Source organism: Siniperca chuatsi, linkage group LG2 (assembly GCF_020085105.1).
Source record: "Siniperca chuatsi isolate FFG_IHB_CAS linkage group LG2, ASM2008510v1, whole genome shotgun sequence".
NCBI lineage: Eukaryota > Metazoa > Chordata > Actinopteri > Centrarchiformes > Sinipercidae > Siniperca > Siniperca chuatsi.
In genome coordinates, this window is record NC_058043.1 from 33026166 (window position 1) to 33051126 (window position 24961).

Consider the following 24961-nt stretch of genomic DNA (forward strand, 5'->3'; position numbering starts at 1 on the left):
TGTGATTAGGAATCCGCCAGGGGATTCTTTGATGTCGACTGAGCTAGCGGGAAACACTTGTAGGCTCCATCTGAACTGATGAAATCTGTTTCAACGCTCAGTGATGGGAGAATACCGGCCTGGGATTGAAAACACACACACACACACACACACACACACACACACACACACACACACAGGTAACTGCTACTACATGAATCTGTCACAACTGAGTTTATAACCTACATATTGCATGTCTATGACAGTAGAGAGGAAGATGAGAGGTCCAAAGCAAAATATGATTTAAGAAAAATTATCAATATTGACAAAACCTCACTCCATTCCATTGCACATGACACTGATGAAAGTCTTTATTCCAATGTCCCTCTTTAATCTGCTCAGCTGTGTCTATCTGACAGCTTATTGCACCACAATTACATACACAATACAACCTTTACATGGAGTTTGTTTCAGTTGTGCACAGATGAATGAATGCGCTCAGTGGGGATACATTATTGGAATGCATGTGCAGATCATGCATAATGCAGGCTAATCTGGTAGGCAGATATGGCAACCAAAATAGAAGCTGTGATCTCTGATGCAACGCTGCTGAAGGCATTTCATTATCATAATTCCATACAATTACACATTCTTTCAACCAGCCAGATGAAGAAGAACAGGCAGTGTCAAAATGATGGGGGTTTTGGGGAAGACCAGGGTCTGCCAACAAGGCCTCAAAACCTCTTAATGTTGGCAACATGCCTGGTGACAATGGAATAATGACTGATGACTAAGATATAATTGTTTGTCACCAAACTCTCAAAGGACACACCTGCATGCCTCACATGCCATTTTGGTGACTTATTTTCTTTCATCTTTCCATCAAGTGCAAGATCACATTTCAGCTCTCTTCTGAAGGGGGAGTACCTGTGGGCTCCCATAGGAGACATGAAGAGAGGGGGGTGCGCTACTGATGAGGAACAGGTCCCCCCATGCAGTGTTCGTGCGCAGAATGAGCGATGTGCTCCCCCGCGCGCTCATCCTGTGAAGGATCTGGGCTATGGTGACATTTCTGACAAAGAGATAAGGTGCAGCCTTAGCCTAGCCAGAGAGGTGGGGATACTGATGCTCCTCTCCTCACGGTATCCCCCACCAAAAATGTTGGGATGACCCCCCAAAACCAGTCAAAGTGTTCTATCCTTACCGCATAGCAGCTGCATCCAGGCGCACGTCTTGTAGACCGTGGCGGTGTTGCAGAAGAAGAAGAGGGCGAAGCAGCCGATGCAGCTGAGGATGAGCACCATGGACATCAGCACAAAGAAGGAGGCCGCCTTGAAGGCTCCCGAAGGGATAGAGCTGAAGTCGGAAAAGCTGCCCTGGCACAAGAGCTCCCGGTTGGAGTTCCCGTTGCCCACGCAGTAGTGGAACAAGCCGAAGTAGCCGGCTTGGGGGGTGTTGACGCTGTCGCCGATCCAGTAGGGCTGGATGAAGACCACCACGTTGATGATGGCCAAGCAGATGGTGAATATTGCCCACAGAACCCCGATGGCCCTGGAGTTGCGCATGTAGTTGTCATGGTAGATTTTGGAGGCTTCTTGCGAAGGCAGCATTTTTCTCTCCCACCCCCCCAGCCCCCCCCCCCGCAAAGCAGCGTCAACCTGATGTTCCCTCTTCTCTTGATCTCCCTTTATTTCCTCCTTTATCCGTAGGTAGAAAGGATGAAATTAAATGATTTAAAAAAAAAAAAGAAAATTAAAAAAAATTCCTCCGCAACAAATGTCCAAAGGTCCAGTGGCTGGTCTCCCCTGTCCCCTGAAGCTCAACCAACCAGCAGATCTGGATCCTGCTCTTTTTTGGATTAGTCTCACATCCAAATTCTCCCCCTCCTCCCTCCCTCCCTCCCTCCCTCAGATCAGTCAATCAATTCAGTAGCGAAGCGTGATTCAACTGACGGGAAAAGCCTCCCCTGTCCTCCTCCTCTCAGCGCGTAAAGACACAGCAGAGCCGACAGTCGAGCTCACGGAGCCAAATGCAGCGGCCAGTGATGGACGGGATGAGCAGCATTGTCTTCTTTCAGCACTTCACCTCCGCCTAAGGTGTCCGCTCTGCTGTGCCTTCAGACCCAGAAGGTTTCAAAGAAGATATGAGATGCGCCCGTCGAGTTTCCCCGAGATGATGATGAATCCTCCGCAAATGAAGACACATCCAAAATAAATGACGGAAGACACGGATGCAGCCTTTGACATGCTTAAGAATTAAAACTTGACCAAAAAGGAACATTTGACACGACGAAAGTCCGAGTATGCATGAAAAATGTATAAAAAATATAAATCAGTCCTCCAACACTGCACACACCGACACCCCCATGCCTGGTTTTGGATGCTGTGGCTCTCTCACTCACTCTCCGGGTAGGCTTTCTCTCCCTCTTTCTCTCCTCTCTCAGTGTGCCTCCTCCAGTCTCTCCGTGCGCGCAACCGAGATACGCCGACGGCCTGTGGATCATTTTTGATAGGCTGTTGCAGAAATCGGAACAAATCTGTGGTTCATTTACACATCACTGACCAAATAAGTGTTGGCATTAATAAAGAGCATTTAGAACCCTCTACCTTACAATAACCAGCTCCAGGAGACCTTCAGCAACTCAATCAAGGCTGGATTACAAACCCAGGAAATTGGCCTGAAAGCCGCAGCCCACTGTGTTTTGTTACGTGGTTATTTGATTTAGTAAAAGAATTGATTGGCAATGTGCGACACTAAATATCAATTGACATAAAATAGGTTCTGTTTTATTTTCTAATACTGAAGAGGGGACCTGGGTCAACGTTTAAGACGTTCACGACTTTCCGGGAGACTGTGGCTTAGTTGTAGAGCGGGTCGTCTACCAATTGGAAGGTCGGCGGTTCGATCCCAGCTTCCCCCAGCCGCCGAAGTGTCCTTGGGTCCAGACACTGAACTTGTGTGTGAATGATTAGTTCAACTGATGAGCATAGGGTGATATGTAGTAAAAGCTTTCACAGTCCATTTACCATTGTTTCATTTGAAGTTGTGCTTTCATGTTGCATATTCTTAAATTAAAGTGTGTTTATTCATATCACCAAACCTGAGGCCAGGCTGCACCGATCTGATCCTCTGGACTGATATTTGTGTAAATACCATACACACTAAAAATTACTGGTTAAAATTGTGGCTTTTTTGGCCTAACGTGGAGTTGATTGAGGATTCCACCATGGACATCAGGGTTATTTGGTCATTTGTAATTGGGAAATGTTTTCATTTCATTGCATAATAGTTGAATATTTGAATATTAATGTAGGCACTAGGTTTTGACAAGGCAGAGGAATGTATGGAATAAAAAAGATGATATCTCTGGTTCTGCTGCATCGATTTAGGCCTATATCCTTTTTTAAAAGTGTCCATCGTGAGTCTGACAATGTTATAGGAGCGCAATGCTAAATCTGTGGAGTACTCTTTTAATGATGTTATTAAAGATCAACATCAACTCCCTAGAGAATACTTTATTAATCTGACTCGTTTTCTCACTAGTGAATAGGAGACTATTTGTATATTTGAATTGGGCATTTAAATATTTTAGATTATTTGTTTCATTTTAAGTTATTTAAGTTATTCCATCATCATCAGTACCAATATAATAATAACTACTAAACTGACTAAACTGATAATATTTATTCAAGGTACATTTATTTGTCATTCTATAACACAGGACTGCATAACACTGAATTTAAATGTAAAATATATGCAGTCAATGCAAATTTAAAGTTCCCCTCGAGACATGTTTTAAGACATATGAAAACGCTCTGCTTTGAATAATAATTTGTGCCTGATATGCTTCCCCACAGAATTACCCAATTAAAATGTCTTAAAAGCACATCTACTCCTTCTCCTTCTTGTTTAATTGAACAATCTAGAATCTATGAATATGGAAATTTGTTTTAAAAGTTTAACTGCTGGGCACAAGATACAGTCCTTACTCAGTGTATGTGTCCTGGAGGTCTCAAGTTATGGGGGGGAATTATGAACTGGTGTTTTGATTTGTGTCACATTTTGTTAGTTGTGTTTCCCGATAAAGAATGAAAACTAAATATATTGCTTGTCTTATCAGTTTAGGACAGCCTGAACATTTGACAAGGGGAATTGGGGAGTAGGGGAGTTGAGTAAGCCACAAAATACAATAGAAGTTATAGATAAATTCGCCAAGGATGAGTTCCCTTTTGTAGATAAGATTTCAAGAAAGACCTGTTTGCAGCACCAGGAAAGATCTTCGGAGTAAACAAACTGGCTACAGACAGTCCAAAACATCACACCTCGTTCAACAACAAACGTCATTTAAAGGGGGCGAGGGCTGTCACGTGGCCATGTCAGCTTCCTGTTTACCGCCTGTTGTACCTTCAGACTGTAGAACACAGATTGCAACACCAGCCTCCACAGCACTTCTTCCACAACAACATATGCAGCACTGAGACCCTGCAGCCACAGGGTTGACTACTGTATAACTTGAATCCGTTTATCGACACGGTCGTGGTTATTTAAGAGTCATGAAGACGTGACATTGATTAAACGTGAGCAGGCCGGGAAGGATCCTGGAGATTTCCTGAGTCCAGCTGACCGGAGTTCAGTAAGGTGGTGCTGAGAGTCGGGCATCACTTCACCAGATGTCAGAAACGCAAACAAAACAGTGGTGATGTGGAGGACTACAAGGGTCTGAAATTGTCTCAAATGAGTAACGTTATACGAGGGTTTTGAGTTAGTAGAAACGACCAAGCTACGCCTGGGAAGCTGAACTAGCCTGTTAGCTAGTCGTGCTAACTCCGGTAGCAGCAGTCGCCGTGGTGTGAGTGGCTGGCTGTGCGGGCTGGCTAACGGCTTGTGTTTGGAGAGTGGAGCAGCTCGCCGGTGCCCTGAATTCAGGACGACTCCCCGGCTCCGGCCCCCTCAAGCGGGCAGTCAGGAAGAAGCTGGCTGGGAAGGGATGGCCTCGTCGGTCTTCCCGTTCCAAAGGACAAGGATCCGCGGTGTTTGAAGGAGGTCGAGTTCGACTAGAGGCCATCACCGCAGGTCGAGGCGCTATGATGGCCGCCTCCCCCTCCGCGGCCGGTGGCTTTACGGCCTCCAGGCTGTCGGTCAGAAAGAGCGAGGAAATAGCGGATTTGATAGATTTGTTTTCCAAGATGCAGTACAGAGCAAAAGAAGTCACTCCTCGGGTAAGATTCGGCGTCATCATTCGGTGTGCTTTAGCTACTTGACAATCTGTCATTCTCTCTTGTGGGGATGAAAAGCAGAACTGCCTTGCATAATCAAGGAAATTAAAGTGACCTTGTACATCAGCAAAACAACATACACTGTAGGTAGTGATATATGACCTCTTAACAATCTTAAGAACCCACTGTTCAGTTCGGCATATATCTGATCCACCAAACCGCACTTAATTTCCATGCATTTACGGCGTTTTTATGGTTTCTACCTCAGACCGGGGGCTATTTTCATGCGTGTTTTTAGTTACTGGTGAAACCCCTCTCCTGTACTCATAGCCTTCATTTATATCTAAAATGGACGAGATTTTGTTGAAAAACCGCATTGCTAAGTGTATTTAATTCTTGCCCAATCGAATCTAGTTTTCTATATATTCAGCGCAGTTCTCAAATTACATTGTATCATCGACTTGCTATTGCTCAGTCAGCAAGAATTCAATAAATTAATAGATTTTCATTGAAATGTAGTGATTCAAGAGTAGACAGCTAAATAGAGTAAAACTACCTTATATCGGGCAAGTGCCTGCTTACAGTGCCAGCATCTTCAAAGTTTATGATCCTAAATGCCACACATGAGGACTTGGTGTTAATCTTTACACACTGCATAGTAACATTGAATGGGTAAGGGACATTCGCTTTACTGGTAGATATGGGAGTCTGTATCTAAGTTTGCCATTATCTGCCAGAGAACCTTTAGATCTGCTTGTACAGTGTGTTTCTTTTATCTTTAGAGGGGCTTAGTAGATCCATGACTGATGACTGACAAAATCCTATTTGGTCATTGTAATAAATAGGTCATCAAGCTAGAGGCAACATTGATCTTGAATGCTACCTGATGTGATTTATATTTGTGGATATACCTTCCATATAAATTATGGAATATCAATATATGTGAATGATCAGTGTCTAATAATGCAAACTATAGGGATGAATCTAGACTCTGTGGCTAGACCCAGTTTAATAATCCATTTAGTTTGATCTAAAACCCATTCCCAAGTTCTGTCATTTTCCAGATGAAAAATTTGGTTCCTTTTAAACCACTAGCATAACTTTTGTTTTTGTTTCCCTTCAGGTGGAGGCGATAGAGATGCGTTGTTTGGAGTTATTTGCCAGAGATTACAAGTACAGTATCATCCACAACTCCAACGGAGAAGTTTGTGGCCATTACCCCCGGCAGATAGTTTTCCTGGAGTATGAATGCACAGATGTCGAGAGAGACAGGTACCTCTCCACTACTCAGTCAATCCGTCATTTTACGATACAAAGTCCAGTCCACTCAGTTACCAATTACCCTCTTGTTTGTTTGTGTCACTCCTTTAATCATGTGCACCTTAGTGTGGTGCAGGGAGCAGAGGTCAGCCTCCATCTCCAGCCCCTCTGATCGCATCAATGCAGCAGAGGGGTGAAGTGACTGTTCTGTCACATGAGGTCACATTGTAGCCAGTAACAGGAAATGATTTGCAGTGATTCAACAAATCCTTATTTCTCACTGCTGATTAATGCAGTTGAACTATTTTCCACTGTAGTGCTGAAAATAGAAGATGTGGTTTAACATAGGAGCAAAACCATTATTCACAACCAAGGCTTTCATGTACAATATTAAAAAAGGCTCATTGTCTGGCAAATCACCCATGTGCACAGAATTTTTCCCAGCATAATGTGTCCCACGATATAAAGTAATAAACTGGGAAATAACATTTCAATTATTCATAGTGGCAACAGAGTTGAGGTCAACTGAAAAATGAACAATAAACATATTTACAAAGGGGTTTTTAGGCAGTATTTTTTGTGATGACATGTATGTAGTAGTGTTGAAACTATTTTTCAATCTATAAGCTGATGGACAGAAATTTATTTGACAAAAATATATAAAGCCTTTTATCAAGCAAAAACACCATTTGGCTAAGATTCTCTCTTACTGTATGTGTAATTTTATATGCTAGTCTATATATATATATTAGTTTCACAGTGGTATGAAAAAGTGTTTGCTCCCTTCCTGATTTCTTATTTTTTTGCATGTTTGTCACACTTAAATGTTTCAGATCATCAAACAAATTTAAATATTAGTCAAAGATAACACAAGTAAACACAAAATGCAGTTTTTAAATGAAGGTTGTTATTATTAAGGGAAAACAAAATCCAAACCTACATGGCCCTGTGTGAAATAGTGATTGCCCCCTAAACCTAATAACTGGTTGGGCCACCCTTAGCAGCAACAACTGCAATCAAGCATTTGTGATAACTTGCAATGAGTCTTTTACAGCGCTGTGGAGGAATTTTGGCCCACTCATCTTTGCAGAATTGTTGTTATTCAGCCACATTGGAGGGTTTTCGAGCATGAACTGCCTTTTTAAGGTCATGCCACAGCATCTCAATAGGATTCAGGTCAGGACTTTGGCTAGGCCACTCCAAAGTCTTCATTTTGTTCTTCTTCAGCCATTCAGAGACCCCACAACAACATCCAAAGAACTGCAGGCCTCACTTGCCTCAGTTAAGGTCAGTGTTCATGACTCCACCATAAGAAAGAGACTGGGCAAAAATGGCCTGCATGGCAGAGTTCCAAGATGAAAACCACTGCTGAGCAAAAAGAACATTAAGGCTCGTCTCATTTTTGCCAGAAAACATCTTGATGATCCCCAAGACTTTTGGGAAAATACTCTGTGGACTGACGAGACAAAAGTTGAACTTTTTGGAAGGTGTATGTCCCATTACATCTGCCGTAAAAGTAACACGCCATTTCAGAAAAAGAACATCATACCAACAGTAAAATATGGTGGTGGTAGTGTGACGGTCTGGGGCTGTTTTTTTGCCCAGTCTCTTTCTTATGGTGGAGTCATGAACACTGATCTTAACTGAGGCAAGTGAGGTGAATTATTATCCAGTGAATTAGATACCTGAAAAATCCAGGTTCTTTATCACTTTGATGCAAAAATTATATAAAAATTAGAGTTGCAAAAAATTGTCGATAATCAAGTAGTTGATCGACAGAAAATGAATCGGCAACTGTTTTGATTATCGATTAATCGTTTCAGTCATTTTTCAAGCAAAAATGCCAAACATTCTCTGGTTTCAGCTTCTACAGTAAATGTAATATCTTTAGGTTTTTGTTTGTTGGTTGGACAAAACAAGCGAATTGAAGACATCATTGTGCACTTGGAGAAATTGTAAATGGCACCCCCCCCCCCAATTTTTCAACATTTTATAGACTGAACCATTAATCGGGAAAATTATTGTCAGATTAATCGATAATTAGAATAATCGTTAGTTGCAGCCCTAATAAAAAATTCAATATTGCAATATATTTGCAGCATTGCTCACAATGGCCTTAACTCTGACATTAATAAGATAGTTATAATTGGTCATATCTCCCAACCCTTGTTCCAGCTTCTCTAATGTGAATTTTTTTTATTTTCTCTGTTTTATATCTACATATATATAGATATATCTATACATAAATGGCATGTTTTATATCTTATGTATATTTTATAAATTGAATATCTTTGGATGTTAGACTGCTGTTCTTGCAAATTGTGATGGACAGTTTCCATCTTCTGACATTTCTAGACAATTGGGTATTAAAAAAAATAATCAACAGGTTAACTGATAATAAAAATAATATTTAGTTGCAGCCCAAACTGATTTGATAAGTTCACATGAAAAGTTGATGTAAAAAGCCTGCTGAGTCATCTGCCAATAATTGATTCATTTGTAGCATTCAGAGTACGTCCACATTATGCCGGTTAAATTTGTAAACGCATCTTTTTCTGTAAAGGAAAGAGAGCGGTTTTCTCCCCCCAAAACGGAACTTTCCCAAAACTGTTAAATATTAAAATGCCGGCTTGATGTTTCAGTGTGTACAGGGTAAACTGAGCTTTTGCAAAATGATGACGTAAGCCAGCCCAGTGAGGGTCGGGGGCTGTGTGCCAGTAAAGTTAAGAAGACAACCTTGAGCCACCTCTAACTTTCTCTGTGATTGTTCATTTTAAATACCAATATAGCTGAATACACAGCAACATTATAAAATAATGATTTTATCAAGCAGCAGCTTGGTAGTGTTTAGGCACATGTAGTGTTTATGGGCTGTGAACAAATAACCATTTCAAACTCGTTCAGCCATCTGGCAACAGAAACAGAAAAATATGTAAATGAGAACAACTATATCCTGAATTTGGCTGCATTAAAGCACAGTTACTGTAACAGAGAGCAGGAGGACACTGAACGGAGGTGTAACTGGCTGATACTCGGCAGAGTAACTGGCAGGGCTGGACTGGGACAAAAAATCAGCCCTGGCATTTTTGGCCCAGACCGGCCAGCCACAATCGGTCGAACACCACCCACCAGTACACCATCCTTGCGTTCATACAGATTTCAAGTATCCAAATATTGATGATGACTATTGCATAAAGTGTTTACACAGTTAATAGAGCACCTTTTTGTTTTATATTAACGTTCAGAGAGGAGTAGTAGACCTGTTTATGTGATAGGCCAATTAAAAGGCTGTGCTTGTTTGTTTTGGGGAGTTTTAACTACAGTTATAGTCTCTGCATGTTTGATCATGCTGTAGGTGGAGAAAGGTCTGGAGTAGGCTCCGTGTCAGTCTACATTACACCACAGATAGTAATAACAGTTATCCATAACATATACTGTATATCATGCCTGAAAATAAACAAGACATCTTTGTTAAAACAATTTTTTCCCTGTACTAGGCTAATACATATGCAGGCATATATTTTAGCACAGTAGATCTATAGATGTAACAGCCTTTTCGTGCATCTTTATCAAGGGAACCCTTAGCCTAATCATTTTAACAATATTATGGTCAGTGGTGGAACGTAACTGAGTTAATTTACCATACTTAAAGGTCCAGTGTGTAACTTTTTGGAAGAGCTATTGGCAGAAATGGAATATAATACTTATAAGTATGTTTTAATTAGTGTGTAATCACCTGAAAATAAGAATCATTGTGTTTTCATTATCTTAGAATAAGCCGTTTTTATCTACAGCGGGAGCGGTTCCCCTTCCACGGAGGTCGACATATTGCACCGCCATGTTTACAGTAGCCCAGAACGGACAAACCAAAGAATGGCTCCAGTTTGGGCCGTTTGCGTTTTTCGCGAGTTTCGCAGCCACCGTAGTTTCTCCTACATGCATGGAAGGGAAGGGTGATGCGAACGGCTTTCTAATGGTCATAAACTGCAATTTCACTGCTGGATGCCGCTAAATCCTACACATTGGACCTTTAAGTACAAATTCGAGGTACAAATATTGTACTTTTTACTCCACTACATTTTTTGTGATTTTGAACTTGAATGTTTGTGATAAACTGAAGGATGATGCATTCCTTTATGGGTTGAGAAAATGTTCCTACTTCTTAAGCTAAATAAATTATTTAACCCCTCCCTCCCCGATCAGCTGAAAAATGCATCGTTACAAAGCTGAAAATTGCTGTTTTCAGCTTTGTAACGCTGTTTGTAAAGCTGTTTTTCTGAGCTCTTGAAAAGTAGATTTTTTGTAGAGATACGTGGTTCTCATAGGACAGCGACCCTACAAACATATGTTCTTATAGACCATGATGCATTGCTGTAGATTAAACTACCCAACAGTATATAAAGTAGTTAAAATGAGCTCAACCTTAAACATCTACAGCAGTAAAATGCAACATACACATTAATGCAGCAGTCATTTTAATCCAAAAACATCATATATAATAGTAAAACACTGACAGGGAGCATTTTACTGCATAATGAGTACTTTTGATACTTTAATTACATTTTCTGATAATATTTCCATTCTTTTAAGGTTTTGAATGCGGGACTTTTACTTGTAGTGGAGTTTTTTCACAGTGTGATATTGCTACTTTTACTTAAGGATCTGAACACTTCTTCCACCACTGATTATGATGCAATATGGACCTAGGTCACTTACTGCTTAGCCAGCCGGTGTCAACAGCATTAGGGATCTATGCTAGGCTAGAAAAACAATGCCTCAATGCCAAATAGCTTTTGCTATGCTATTTGCTACACTTCAGCTACACTCTCCTGCTCACTCAGATCCTCAGCTTCCCTGTCACACGCCTGCTGCTCATCTGGCCAGCCACCTCTTCTCCTTCCACCTGTTGCTGCATAATGGCGACTAACGCTATCGCTGTCGCTGTAGCAGCCTCTGCAACAAACGTATCTGTTATTTTGCACATTTGGCGGCATCCGCATCTAGATTCTAATTTTTTTTTGCCCACAACTTCACACAACACCCCCCTTCTTTCATTTTTGCTTATCCATCTTGACAATTGACAAACACACCCTCCTTTTTCCACAGATGTTTCGACATCTGATACGAGAAACAGAGGGGGAGGGCTGGCAGCCTAGTGTCATTATTAAATTAACCAATGGGCCAATGCCACTGCTTTATGGGCCGGTCATTGTAAAAAAAAAAAAAAAAAAAAATTGCTAATAACAGGCCCCCAAGATGCGTCAGACCACCGGGAAAATGCCCGGAATGCCAGATTACCAGTCTAGCGCTGATAATCGGCTGTGTAACAGGTGGGGGTTGTGTGGCAGCAGAGTTGAGAAGACAACTTTCGTCTCTAACTTTTTCTGTAATCCCGTATTTTAAATGTCAATATAGCCGACCACACAGCAGAGCTGTTATCATTAACCTGTGTTTATGTTGATTTTGTCAGATGACGTCTCGACCACGAAATAATGATTTGTTCAGACGGCTGTCTGTCCCACTCCTTACCAGATGTTGGCTGAAAAGAGGGTGAAGAAGAGATTTAGCCGTTTTTATGTTGTTCAGGTGTTTTACTGTGGACAGAAGTCTGTACAAAAACGACCTGGAAACACTAATGGCGCAAATCGTTTTCACAGGAAAACAGAAAATAAGAACAATTGATCTTATTGGAGGTGTCAGCGGTGTTAGCTTGTTTCAGCTGACTCTACAGTGTGTAGTTAACACTGACTGTTGTGCTGTTGTGATGTCAAGGGTTTTATAATTGCATTTTCTGTATGAAGTTCTAAATTAAATTAAAATGATTAAGTAGACTGACTGATGGATAACATGTGGTGGTTTGTATGTGTAGGTTTGAGAGCACAGTGCAGATCAGTAAGCTGCAGGACCTGGTGAACCGGAGTAAGCTGGCTCGCTGCAGAGGGAGGTTCGTCTGTCCTGTCATCCTCTACAATGGCAAGGTACTGCTGCTCAGCTGGAAAAACTGCAGTCTCTGCTCAGGGTTTAATGTCAATTACATTCAACTTTCTCTTTAAACAAGCTGACAATTGTCAAGGCATTGTGTTAAAATCCTCACTTTATTTTTTTCTGGTGTAAATTCCTATACTAGTAGTAACGGGAATTACCAGTGTAAATTCCAGTTTCAACAGAGACTCAACAGAGACTGTGTTTGTTTCTTTCTGTCTCCAATATTGAGATGTGTAGATAGGTATACATGTGATGTGCTGTGCAAAGCATTTCAAGTTACACAACAATGTTTATTCTGACTTTTCTCATGGATGGCCAAACACCAGAGCAGTATAAGCATTTCCATGAGATGCAGAAATCCTGAAGACAGGCTTTCTAATAACATTGTGGTCTAAGATGTGTACCGTGCAATCGCAATGTCCCCTGTTCTGTCTTCACTGTGAACAAATAAAGGCAAAAATGAAAAGGAATGAGACTGCCTTACCCCGGGATTCCACCGGAGCCATTCTAGACAATGTTTGTGATCCCACCGGACGTGCCGCAGTGCGTCCCAGAAGAATCTCAGAAGTGGCTCTCCGCTGTGCTCCGTGGTGAATTCCGGCAAGTCTATTTTTGACGGAAGCTGCATCAAGCTGCATAGAGTAGATGAATTGGGCAGCAAGTCAGACACAGAAACGGCATAGAGAATCCGGTCACTTTTCAAAATATGACACCCTGTGCAGAATCCCAGTCATGTATGAACAAAAACCACAACTAAGAGATAAAAATAGAAACCATTTAACTACGTAGCCTACTTACCCACGGTACAAGCACAAAAGTCAAGGAAATAGGTCCTAATCAACAAATGAACAACGTTGGTCAGGCAAAATGCTCCCGGTGGGGTATGAAGCCGCTTGGAGGACGGAACAAAAACGGCTCGCAGACGCCACATTATAGAGCCATGCCTGGTGGAATCCCAGCAAGCACAGGGTGTTCTCTATGCCGTTTCTGTGTCTGACTTCCTGCCCGGTTCATCTGCTTTGTGCAGCTTCACGTGGCTTCTGTTAAAAATAGACCCGCCACGTATTCTCCGCGGAGCAGAGGGGAGAGCTGCTTCTGGGACGCTTCTGAAATGCGCTGCGGCGCTTCAGGTGGGATCACAAGCATTGTCTAGAATGGCAGCGATCAGCTCCAGCGGCCGCGACGCAGCTTTGCCGGTGGAATCCCAAGGGTTAAGGGCTGATCACACAGAGATGCGTTGCTAGAAACGTGTCCGGCATCAAGACCATTGTTTTCCTGTGGTATGGCGCACCTGGCGTGCGCTCCTCTCATTTTTCTAGCAGTTTTTAGACGCGCATAAAAGTTAAAATTTCAGTGCAAGGTGTGGAGTCACACTGCTCATCAATGTCATCATTTTGCAAAAGCCCAGGCAGCCAATCAAATCAAGCAAGAGGAGGGCTTTACTACTTTACCGCTTTCTTCCTGTTTTGATGCGGTAGATGTGATAGGAACGGTGGGACAAATACAGGCAAAACGGCTTCTGTGCACTACTGTTAAGGCGTCTGCTGCACTGGCTGCAGTGGTCGGTGTGACTGTGGGGCAAGAGGGGTCTGTGACCGGTCTGTGAGCGTGACTGGCCGGCTGGCTAGCTAGCTACCCCCGCAGGCGCTTATGGAGCTTCTCAACTCCAAAAACAGTGGAGCACATTTTCAATTCGCCATCAATTTTCGTAAAACTGCCAATATTCGAAATCTACACAGTTGAAGTGAATTTAGTGATGAAGTAGCATAAAAAACTTTGTTGTTGGCTGCTCTTTTCCGCTCTTCACTTCAATGCCGAAAGGAATGCTGGGATATTTGTGCTGTCAAGTTCATACAAGTTATCAACCGATGCATCCTCGGTAAAATGGGCGTGTTGAACACTTCCGGGAATTTTAACCGTTCTTGGCAAAATGCAAACTTTTGTATTGGGACGGTACTTTGGCCGCAAAAGATGACATTTCACAAGGACACAAGAACGCAAATACAGACAAGAACACAGATTGAGAAAAGCCCAATGTGTATTTGAGGCAGAGAGAGGTTGAGGGATGTGTTATGTAACAATGCAAACGAAATTCTAACAATGAAGCCGCCGCGTTGCCTCCTGCATTAAATCTGGTGCACCAGTTTGGTTTGTTTGGTATCCAGTTCTGGCAAAAAAAATCATACAAATATCAGTCATGCAAATTGCCGTTTTATGCCTCTCTGTCAGCGATAGCCATGGCCAGAGGCTTTATGTTTTCGGGTTGTCTGTCTGTCCATCCCATTCTCGTGAACGCAATATCTCAGGAACGCCTGGAAGGAATTTCTTCAAATTTGGCACAAACGTCCACTTAGACACAAGGATGAACTGATTAGAATTTGGTGGTTTAAGGTTACTGTGACCTCACAAAACACATTTTTGGCCATAACTCAAGAATAAACACAGAAGTTTAATTGGATACAATGATGAAGTGATTTCACTTCACTGTGAATAATGTCTTGGAAAAACACTGTTTTGGCCATTTGGACACTTTTGACTCAAAGGTCAAATGCCATTGTGACCTCAAAAATCGGTTTTCAGCTGCAATTTAAGAATGAATTGGGCGATTCCAGATTTCACAAGTTGACTGAGACAACACAGTGAGTAAACAATAACTAGCACAGTACAAGCTTTCCTCCATCTCGTCCCTTCTGCCTTTCACTTCCTGCCTTGTCTTGATGCCTTTTATGTTTTATGTAAAGCACTTTGAATTGCCTTGTTGAAATGTGCTATACATGCCTTGCCTCATTCTGAATTTCGAGTGTCATTGGAATTATTGAGTCTGGTTCTACCTGAGGTTTCTGTCACTTAAAGGAAGTTTTTCCTTGCCACTGTCGCCAAGTGCTTGCTCATGGTGGGATTTGTCTCTGTAAATATTATTATAAAGAGTATGGTTTAGACCTGCTGTATAGGAAAAGTGCAATACGAGAACTTCTGTTATGAATTGGCACTAATAATAAACTGATCCGTAAGGCCATAAACTGATCCGTAAGGCCAGTGACATTGTGGGGGTGGAACTGGACACTCTGGCGGTGGTGTCAGAGAGGAGGATGCTGGCCAAACTACATGCCATCTTGGACAGTGTCTCCCACCCGCTCCATGACGTGCTGGTCAAGCTAAGGAGCACCTTCAGCGGAAGACTCATCCCACCAAAAAGCACCACAGAGCGCCACAGGAAGTCATTCCTGCCTGTGGCCATCAAACTCTTTAACTCCTCCCTCTAAGGGTTAGTCTGTTTGACCCTAGGTCACTAAACTGGACATTGAGCATTACATCTCCACCATAATTAATATTAATTGTGCAATATTCTGTGTACTACTCCCGTGCAATATTAGTTTTCCCTTGTTAGTTTTTCTTATTTATTGTTACTGATACTATATACCTCAATTACTCTCGACAGTACATGCACCTCTGCTTATTACCATTATTTATTACATAATTAGTTACATTGTATTTATACTGTACTTTCATCATCAACCGGTAAACCCACTTGGTACTCGACACTTAGTTTATCTTATACTTATACCGACATGATACTTAATTTATTTCTGACCTGTTTTATAGTGTTTATAGTGTATCATATCATTTTCTAGTACTTTCTCCTGTGTGCACTGACGTAAAGGCAAGCTACTGTAACAAAGAGTTTCCCCACGGGGATCAATAAAGTATTTCTGATTCTGATTCTGACTATATAAATAAAATTTAACTGAAAAATAAATAAATTGAATTGAATCACATGACTGCAAACAACATATTGGAGCACGCCTAGCTAATCGTGATCCTTTGAGTGAGTGAGTGAGTTAGTTTCAGCTGCAGCTCATAGAGAGGCTCTAAAAATGCCAGGAGAAAACAAAAGCATGACATTTTGTGTAGCTATACTCTATAAGAATCCATCTTTACATAGTAATGAAGTACATGTGTACCTGTTTATCCAATACATCTATGATAATCCTTCATTAATCAGTTCAACAATGTATATTCACTGGAATCATATGTATCATCAATATAGTGATAACTTCCATTTAGCCAAAAAATACACTTTATACCTTTTTTTTTTTTTTTATTCAATTCCTTCCAAGTATTCGCTACCTATTTTATATGAGTCTGGACAGACATGGATGTAAACAACAAATTGACTGGTTGGCTATATATATATATATATATATATATATAAATATATAAATAAATGAATATGAAATATGATTTTTTATGGGAACAAATTATGCCAAATGTACATTTCACCTGTAATACTTGGTGCATTTTTCACTACTACACAGCTGCTGGGAAGACACCTTCTTTTGACATGGGAACAATTAACAGCAACTGATGACACGTTAAGAGCTATTGGCAAGACCATCAATACTTATTTAGTTACAAATGCACTGTTTTGAGTTTTCTGTACATTTAAACCTTACGATGACTGCTGCAGAAAATGTGAAATTAAAACAACATATTTTAGTTACTTAAAAGTAAACATAGCCCAGTTCAGATCGGAAGAATAGTGTATTATGAAACTGTACTCGAAGACAGTAGCAGCATTGCAACTTGTACTAAAACACACTGTAACAGTGATACAATCAGGGCTGGTTATGGAGCTAAAATAAGAAATACCTCCAAGTGTCACAACTTCTTAGAATGAAATTATCAGATTTTCTGTGGCCGCCACTACCTCTTTTCTGTATGTTTAGGCTGGGCAGGTGACAAGATATTAATTATTGTAACAGCATGCTGGTATGAGCAGTAAAACAACACTGTCTGATCCAGTATCCTTTCTTCCTCATTGCAGCATATTTGCCGGTCGTCCACTCTGGCAGGATGGGGGGAGCTATATGGACGCACAGGCTACAACTACATCTTCTCAGGTACAACACACACACACACACACACACACACACACACACACACACACACACACACACACACACTTAAATTTAGCCTAAACAGGGGAAGTTGTGGCCGACTTATTTTCATTGGACGTTTCAGTTCCATGTGTGCTCATGTGTGAATAGTTGCAGCAGTTGTCAGACAGCTGTCAAACTTTTCCTATTGGGACTTAATGTTCCTTTAAATGACTGGCGAAGAAATGTTTCTTTCCAGGACGTACTGTAATATGATGAAATGATGATAAAAGGATACAAAAAAATAAACCTAACATGTTTATTTTGATAGATAATCTGTCTGAAGCAAGTTAGAAATGCAAAGCACCATGGTATGCCTTTGGAAATGTTGGCTGCAGTTTCAAGTATACATGAAATCAGTATACTGTCAAGCTTTGGAATGTAGACTGCATCCTAGAGCCTCACACATACTGAATTGCTGAAGACATACAGATGTTGAGAGTTATAAAATTCAGTAATAATATACTAGCCAATATTAGTTTTTTAAACATAAATGCATACAAACTTATGTAATGGAGACACTGTGTCTAAACTACCTCGAACATATCTTGTGTGTTTCTGTACTGCAAGTTCCTGTTACTTTTGGGCCATCATATATGCTAATACCGATATATCTGTGATAAGCTAAAATCAGGTGATATCAGGCAGCGGATTCATTGGTTGGGCTCTAATATAACATTCTATATACTTGTCTCTATAAAAATAAACATTCAATGACTAAATGTATTATTTAAGTATAAAAGAGGAGGCTAAGATGACAGTAATAGCAGTAGTCTGTAATTTTATGTATTTCAAATGTTAAATCACAAATTTCCCAATTGCTCATATTCAGTGCCTATTTCCAGCACAATTGTGTCCCTAATATCTGCATTAAAATTTGCCTAGCGAAGATATTATATTTAAAACTGAACTTGTTTTCAACCTTAAAACCAACAAGGTAGGCTATGTTTGAAATTACAATTATTCTAAGTTTGAATGATTTACAGAGTTTGAGTCCTTGTCATGAGCCCCATTTTGAGTGAAGATATGCATCTTGTACACTTATGTTTTTTCTAGGGGGCACTGATGACACGTGGACAGAGTCTGAGGAGGTTCCAGAGGATGACAGTGCAGTCAGGTAATCAAATCACTTTAACTAGATTAGTGTACAATGAAATGAGACACTGGTCTGGCTAAATCAGGGTGTGACACTAATCACTTGTGACAACTAGGGGTTGTCACGGTTCGGTATATACCCCGATTTTAGGGTCACGGTTCGGTATGTTTTCGGTACTGCAAGGAAAATTTTGAAAAATGTAAACATTCAACAGTCACTCCTTGGCCATGATTCTTGCTGTAACAGTTAATGCACTCAAATACTGTCATATTGTCAATAAGAAAAAATAAATAACACAAACGTCAGCAATGCTCCATCGTAAGATTCTGACCTGTTGATAATTCCTGAACAGCTGCAGCTTGTGCTCGTTTATACAGGGCAGCACAACGGACTAAGTGAAATGCAGAAATGTACACGTGAAGGAACATTGTAGCGGGGCTCAAGCACTTTGACCATATGCTTAAATTCTGTATTCTCTATGGCCGCGTATGGTCACGTATCTGTAGCGACAAACATTCCTATAGCTTTAGTTATTGCTTTGGCTTGGTCCGAATCTGCAGTGAGAGGCTGCCTGAATGCTGTGGGGAGAAGGACTCGCCTTCCAGCCTGTTTTTGTCTCGTTCCGATAATTAACACATTCGGGTGATGCTGTTGTAAATGAGTGTTTCCACAGACATACCCGACTTCAGTTGAACATTGTCGGCATACAGTTTGACACTCGTAGTTACCCATCGTAACAACCGGAAAACTGTAATGCTCCCATTCAGTGGATCTAAATGTCATGGGAGGATCCTCCAGCGCTGGTCTCTCATTTGTGTTTACCATTCGGAGGCAGCAACACTACATGAGCTTGACTAACCTGGTTAACTGGGCTAAGCCGACTAGCATGCTACAGCAGGAACTGGTGCGCTGCCAAAACGTTCCTGGTAAAATTCGCGCTCTAGAATTTCTGTTCCGTGCGTGCAAGTAGTCGACATAAATAGACTATTTTGACAGTAATAGTTTGGGTCACAGGGCGTACTGATCCGAGGAAGTCTCATACTGAACCGAACGGCCTGTACCGAATGGTTTGGGACAAATACATGTACCGCTTACACCCCTAGTGACAACAATGAATGACCTCAATGGAAGTGTTAAAAAGTAATACGTTACTGACTGAAAGACAATTGTTGAACTTCTCATCAAAGTCAAACATCTACCCAGAGAAAGTCAATTTTTCTATCAATCTTTCTCTTATTAATTCTCCTCCTCCTTTGTCCTCCTCTACTTTTTTCACACTCTATGTCCCTCCCTCCTTCCCTCTGTTCCCTCTTCTCAGGAATGGGGACTCCCAGCTGTTTGACAAGGTTCGAGGCCACGACATTAAGCTGCTACGTTACCTCTCGGTTCGCTACATCTGTGACCTGATGGTGGAGAACAAGAAGGTTAAGTTTGGCCTAAAGTAAGGAACAGCACGGACTAGTTCATCCACATTCTGGATGTTATTTAGGTCATTGTTTCCACTGCACTTTGTAGGAAGAAACCTTATGGGAGGCATCTGACTATTGACTCAGTGTATTTGTGTTTGTCTTCAGATTTTTGCAGATTATGCCATGAATTGAGTTAGGAGTCTGGGTGTATGCAGTGTGCTTGTGATTATGTCTAAGCTGGGATGCTTGAGATTTGGTTTAATTGAATCAAACTGTATGTATATAGAGCTTGGTAATCATTGTCACCTCATTCTTGGTATTCTAGGGGCTACTCCACTGTAGATGCAGTTGTTAGGTTACATGTGGAACAGATGGTACTGGTGCTATTTTGGGGTATACTTAACTACAGATGTTTGACTGAAAATGCACAGTGAATGATCAAAAGAGCAAGTAACATGCCAGGACAAACTAAAGAAGGATATAAGGAATAACATGGAATAATGTTATTGCTAGAAAGGCAGGAAACAGGCAGTGAACAATTATTCTTTATAACAGCAGTTTAATGATGGATGTTTCTTGAAATAACTTCAATAAAATGTATTACTTTTAAATCCGAATTACAAGAACACACTAACAATTAAGAGTGGGTGTTTCACAAAATGTATAATAAAGCCCTAATGCCAGCAGTGTCTTTTTGCATATGACCCAAAATATATACTGAGACTGCTATACCTGTGATAAGCCATTTTGGCCAATAAAATGGCCCTGTATTGTGTAAAAGGATTGTGTATTAAAATACTGTACATGCCCATGAATGCTCACAATGTAACTCATTTGGCTGTTTGCGTCTTTCTTTCTGTCTCTGCAGTGTGACATCCTCTGAGAAGGCGGACAAGGCCCAACGCTATGCAGACTTCACCTTGCTCTCTGTGCCTTACCCAGGTAAAAAACTACCGTTAGGTTTTTCAGTCACTCCACTACAGCTAGGCCGATAAATTGCCCAGGCCGATACTGTTTATTAGCCAATATTAGCTTATTGCAGTTATATATTTATTGGTGTATATTTCAGCAGTATGACGAGTAACACGAGACTGTGGTACAGAAATGCCAAAGATCTCTATGAGGTAATAACGAAACAGTGTCACACTTGCATAGATATTCCACTGGAGAGCATTGACAAGTTTATTTTTACACTGTAAAAAATCCACCTCATTACATATCTTGGTCACAATTCTTTAAAGGAGCTGTAAGAGACATTCACTACCACTAAATGTCACACTAGAGCACCAGCATCTTTGACCAAAACAAACGGGCTCTACGGCACACCAGACTACATTGAAAAAAACAGTAATTTTACCTTGCAGATCATCGCAAAACACACTTCATTCAAACTGGACAGAAACAAAATAAAACTCACCAAAACCGTCTTTGTTAGTCTATTAACTGTTCCAACAATCACCAACTCTGGTTTGGTCGAAATAAACCCTTAATTCACTGAAATATTCTGGCTCTACGCCTCACCCGGCAGCCGCAAACGGGCTGTCAGACATTGAAACGGGATAGAGAATCTGGTCAATTTTCAAAATAAAACACCCTGTGCAGATTCCCAATCGTATTTCAACAAAAAACACAACTACAACAGAGAAAAAATTAAACCATTTAACTACGTAGCCTGTTTACCCACGGTAGAAGCACAAAAGTTAAGGAAAAAGGACCAAGTCAACAACATCAGGCAGGCAAACCGCTCTGTATCTGAAACGCTCCCGGTGGGGTATGCAGCCGCTTGGAGGACCGAACAAAACCGGCTTGCAGACGCCACATTATAGAGCTGTGCCCGGTGAAATCTCAGCATAAGTGTCTGACTACATTATCCCTATAGAGATTGACCTTTCTGTTAAACAGTAAGATCCCTTTTTGTTGAACCAGAAAAAGCTGTTATAGCGCTCTTTCCTGCCACCAAACTCCATTGGAAAAAATAATAATTTTACCTCGCAGACACACTTCATTCAAACTCTACATAAACAACAATCCAACATTCACCAACTCAGGTTTGGTCAAAATAAATCCTTAATTCACCGCATTAGATGACAAAAAAACAGCTGTCCTCACAGACGAACAGTTTCACACAAGGGACTCCCATGCACTAACATGCACGTGCGACAGAGAGGCTGCGATAACAACAAAGGCAGAGGGGGTGTGATGTCATCTTCTGCTCAGGACACCATTACTCCACTATATCTTTATATAGCAAATAGTTGTTTGCTGCTTTATTAATTTTCAGAATCTCATTTACAGAACCTTTTTAAAAACATAAATTTAACAAAACCTTATCATGAAAGTTGTTTGTTTGTTGTTGCATTTATTAAAAAAAACCAAAACAGCCAATATATCATTAACAGATTTTTAAACACCATAATATCTATATTGGAATCAGCCTCCAACAGTCAGTATTGGGCAGGCTATACACTCCACTGACTGCTTTGCGTTTTCTGTCTGCATAACGAAGCCTTTAGGAACAGCGTTGGGCTGTGCAGTAATTTTGGTGTTGTGGCTACAAAAACAACCCCCCTGGGACTCACAAAGACAAAAAACACAAAAGATACTCCACAGAGTTTTATTTTCCTAGATTGGAATAAATAGAAAAAAGTGTTTAAAAAAAAAAGTGGCCTATTTGAGTAAAATCTGGAGCCCCTATCAAATCTTTTTAAAACAAAAAAAGGAAAATTGTTATCCAGATACCTTACTTGCTTCTTGGAACAGACCCCTTAATGGTGGGGTATGCGATTCTAATCCACGTCGGATTCATCTCCTCACGGTACACTAGCTGTCCGTTCAGTGTGTGCGCTGAGAAAAAACCCCCGGTGTTTGTACTCAGCCCTGGCTCTGTAAATGCTAAATAAACAAAGTGGCTCGGACCGAACCACACAACACTATTCCAGCCATGATGTGTGTGTCAGGTAACGTTAAATGACTTGCCCACGGACATTCAGCTTACTTTCTAGTTTGCCAAGATCTGCTGTTGTTGTGATGTTAGCTATAGTAGCAGGAGAGTTGTGAGTATCGCTGTCTGGAGCTGCTGTGCTGCTCTGGGAAACCGTCTCGTCTTTCTGGCTGTTAGCTTCGCAGCAGCAGCTGTAGGACAGTTTGCTAACCCACAACCTAGCTAACATTAGCTATATTACCTGCTGTGTTGTTGTTCGCTCTTTATCATGGTATTTGTCATGGTATTGGAGTTCTCCAGAATGGCATACCCCACCTTTTTAAACAAAAAAAAGAAGGCAAAAAAGCTTAAATTGACAAGTCCGTTACAAAAAACATACAGTAGCTGTGTGCCAAAGACATCACCAAAAATGATCATGAAAATCCTGCAGATTACCACTTAAAAGAAAGTAGTAGTAGTAGCAATTATTAATATGCACTGTTTCATCACTATAGAATTTAAATGGACCAGAAGAGATGCTAAGATTATTGGCAAAGTGTTTTTTTTTAATATACCAGTCATATCTGACATGACACAATTTTGAATGACACGAAACAGGACTTAAAAACATAATAACACAGTTTGTCCACTATAAAATATAATATAATAAATATTCTCCACCATGTAAGAAAACGGCTAAAGTTGAACGCAGGGCAGGCAGAGGAAGCTCACACAGACATGTTAGGAAAGTTTGAGAAAAGAAGAGTATGGAGATGTTCTCAGAAGTCTTCAACATTTCTAATCATTGTCTGTCATTTGGAGATAGGAGTAATTTAAAACATGACAACAGATGACTTCATTTTCCATGTAGTTTGCTTGTAGCTGGACCTCAAAGTAATAAAGTAGTAGTAAGTGTTTATTACTTGGATTTTGAAGATAAGGGCCACATTCTATGGCTTCAGTTAAAAATCTTGACCGAGGCTGTTGAATGCGCGGTGATTATATATATATTTTTGTGTCTTTTTTAGGGTGTGAGTTTTTTAAGGACTACAAAGACAGAGACTACACAGCAGAGGGTCTGGTGTTCAACTGGAATCAGGTATAGAGACTGTTCTGAGTCGGTTCAGTCTGTATTTATACAGTAACTTGGCTCTGTTGTATTAATCTGATGTCACTGTGTCTCCACTGACAGGACTATGTGGATGCTCCTTTGACAATCCCTGTGTGCTTTACTCAAAACTTGAACATTGACTGGACTCAATACCAGGTTACCTCTTTTCTTTTCATTGAATTTCTTCACTCTGTTGTACTCAGCTGTACACACTCTACCAGCTGTGACACAGTTTTTTGCTCTGTAATATTTGTGGTGTGTCAGTGCCATCTGTTGTCCAACCTGCAAAGTGCTTTGGTCATGATTCATAACCACTTGCACTGCACACATACATTAATAGGTACAGTGTGGTTTAAACCTCACTGACTCACACTGTGCAGCCAAACACTGTTCAAACCCACATACAGTAATTTTATTTTAGAATCCAAAACTACCATATATGTGAGGCTGAATTTTGGAGAAATGTGTATAAAATGATGGTGCAACCATAAAAAAGATAGAGGTTTGATTATTTTATTTGGTTAAACAGAGCTAGAACAAGCTGATACAGAATATATTGTATGCTACTGCCAGACAGTGTAGTGTAAGATGATTTTCGGGGTCTGGTTTAAACCTTATTGTGCAACCAATGCTTTAATTTCTCTGTTGTACCAACAGCATATTTACTCTCATATATATGTGTGTTGTTCAGTCGTGGGACCTGGTGGAGCAGACCCAGAACTACCTGAAGCTGCTGCTTCACATCATCAACAGTGATGGTAGGTGGTGGTGGTTAAAGTCACATATTTCAAATGTTTATGCAATGCTATGGCCCAGAGCAACAACTATACTAATACCCCCAGCAGAATTTACATATTAATAATAATATGTAAATAATAAACTGCTGACTATAGCTAGGTTTCCATCCAAATGTAGTGCAAATTTTAACCGAATTTCGAGAATATCTGCAAAAAAAGCTGATTAATGCACGTTTACCTACACACTAACATGATTATTAGGAGTTGGTTCGTCTGGATAAACATCTGGTGGCGCTATTTTTCCAGTTGGG

General features: G+C 40.7%; 2 protein-coding genes across 5 annotated transcripts in view; one reads left to right on the plus strand and one right to left on the minus strand.

Moving 5' to 3' along the window:
* The window catches only part of lhfpl4a (LHFPL tetraspan subfamily member 4a), a 66566-nt gene extending 62728 nt beyond the window's left edge, over positions 1–3838 (minus strand). Inside the window, exons 1-2 of one of the 4 annotated variants that reach the window (XM_044215579.1) lie at positions 2586–3838; positions 1184–2492 (exon numbers count right to left, since the gene is read on the minus strand). In XM_044215579.1, the coding sequence (XP_044071514.1) occupies positions 1184–1589 (406 nt within the window). In that variant the 5' untranslated portion in view covers positions 1590–2492; positions 2586–3838. Of the gene's footprint in view, positions 1–1183 lie in introns of all 4 variants that reach the window. The other 3 variants (XR_006380033.1, XM_044215568.1, XM_044215590.1) reach the window with 3 other exon arrangements.
* Positions 3839–3972: 134 nt separating this feature from the next.
* Positions 3973–24961, plus strand: part of mtmr14 (myotubularin related protein 14) — a 40131-nt gene continuing 19142 nt past the window's right edge. Inside the window, exons 1-10 of the mRNA XM_044215556.1 lie at positions 3973–5198; positions 6319–6467; positions 12325–12433; positions 17266–17341; positions 18434–18494; positions 19792–19914; positions 20751–20824; positions 23831–23901; positions 23995–24069; positions 24605–24671. Of these exons, the coding sequence (XP_044071491.1) occupies positions 5064–5198; positions 6319–6467; positions 12325–12433; positions 17266–17341; positions 18434–18494; positions 19792–19914; positions 20751–20824; positions 23831–23901; positions 23995–24069; positions 24605–24671 (940 nt within the window). The 5' untranslated portion in view covers positions 3973–5063. The remainder of the gene's footprint in view (positions 5199–6318; positions 6468–12324; positions 12434–17265; positions 17342–18433; positions 18495–19791; positions 19915–20750; positions 20825–23830; positions 23902–23994; positions 24070–24604; positions 24672–24961) is intronic.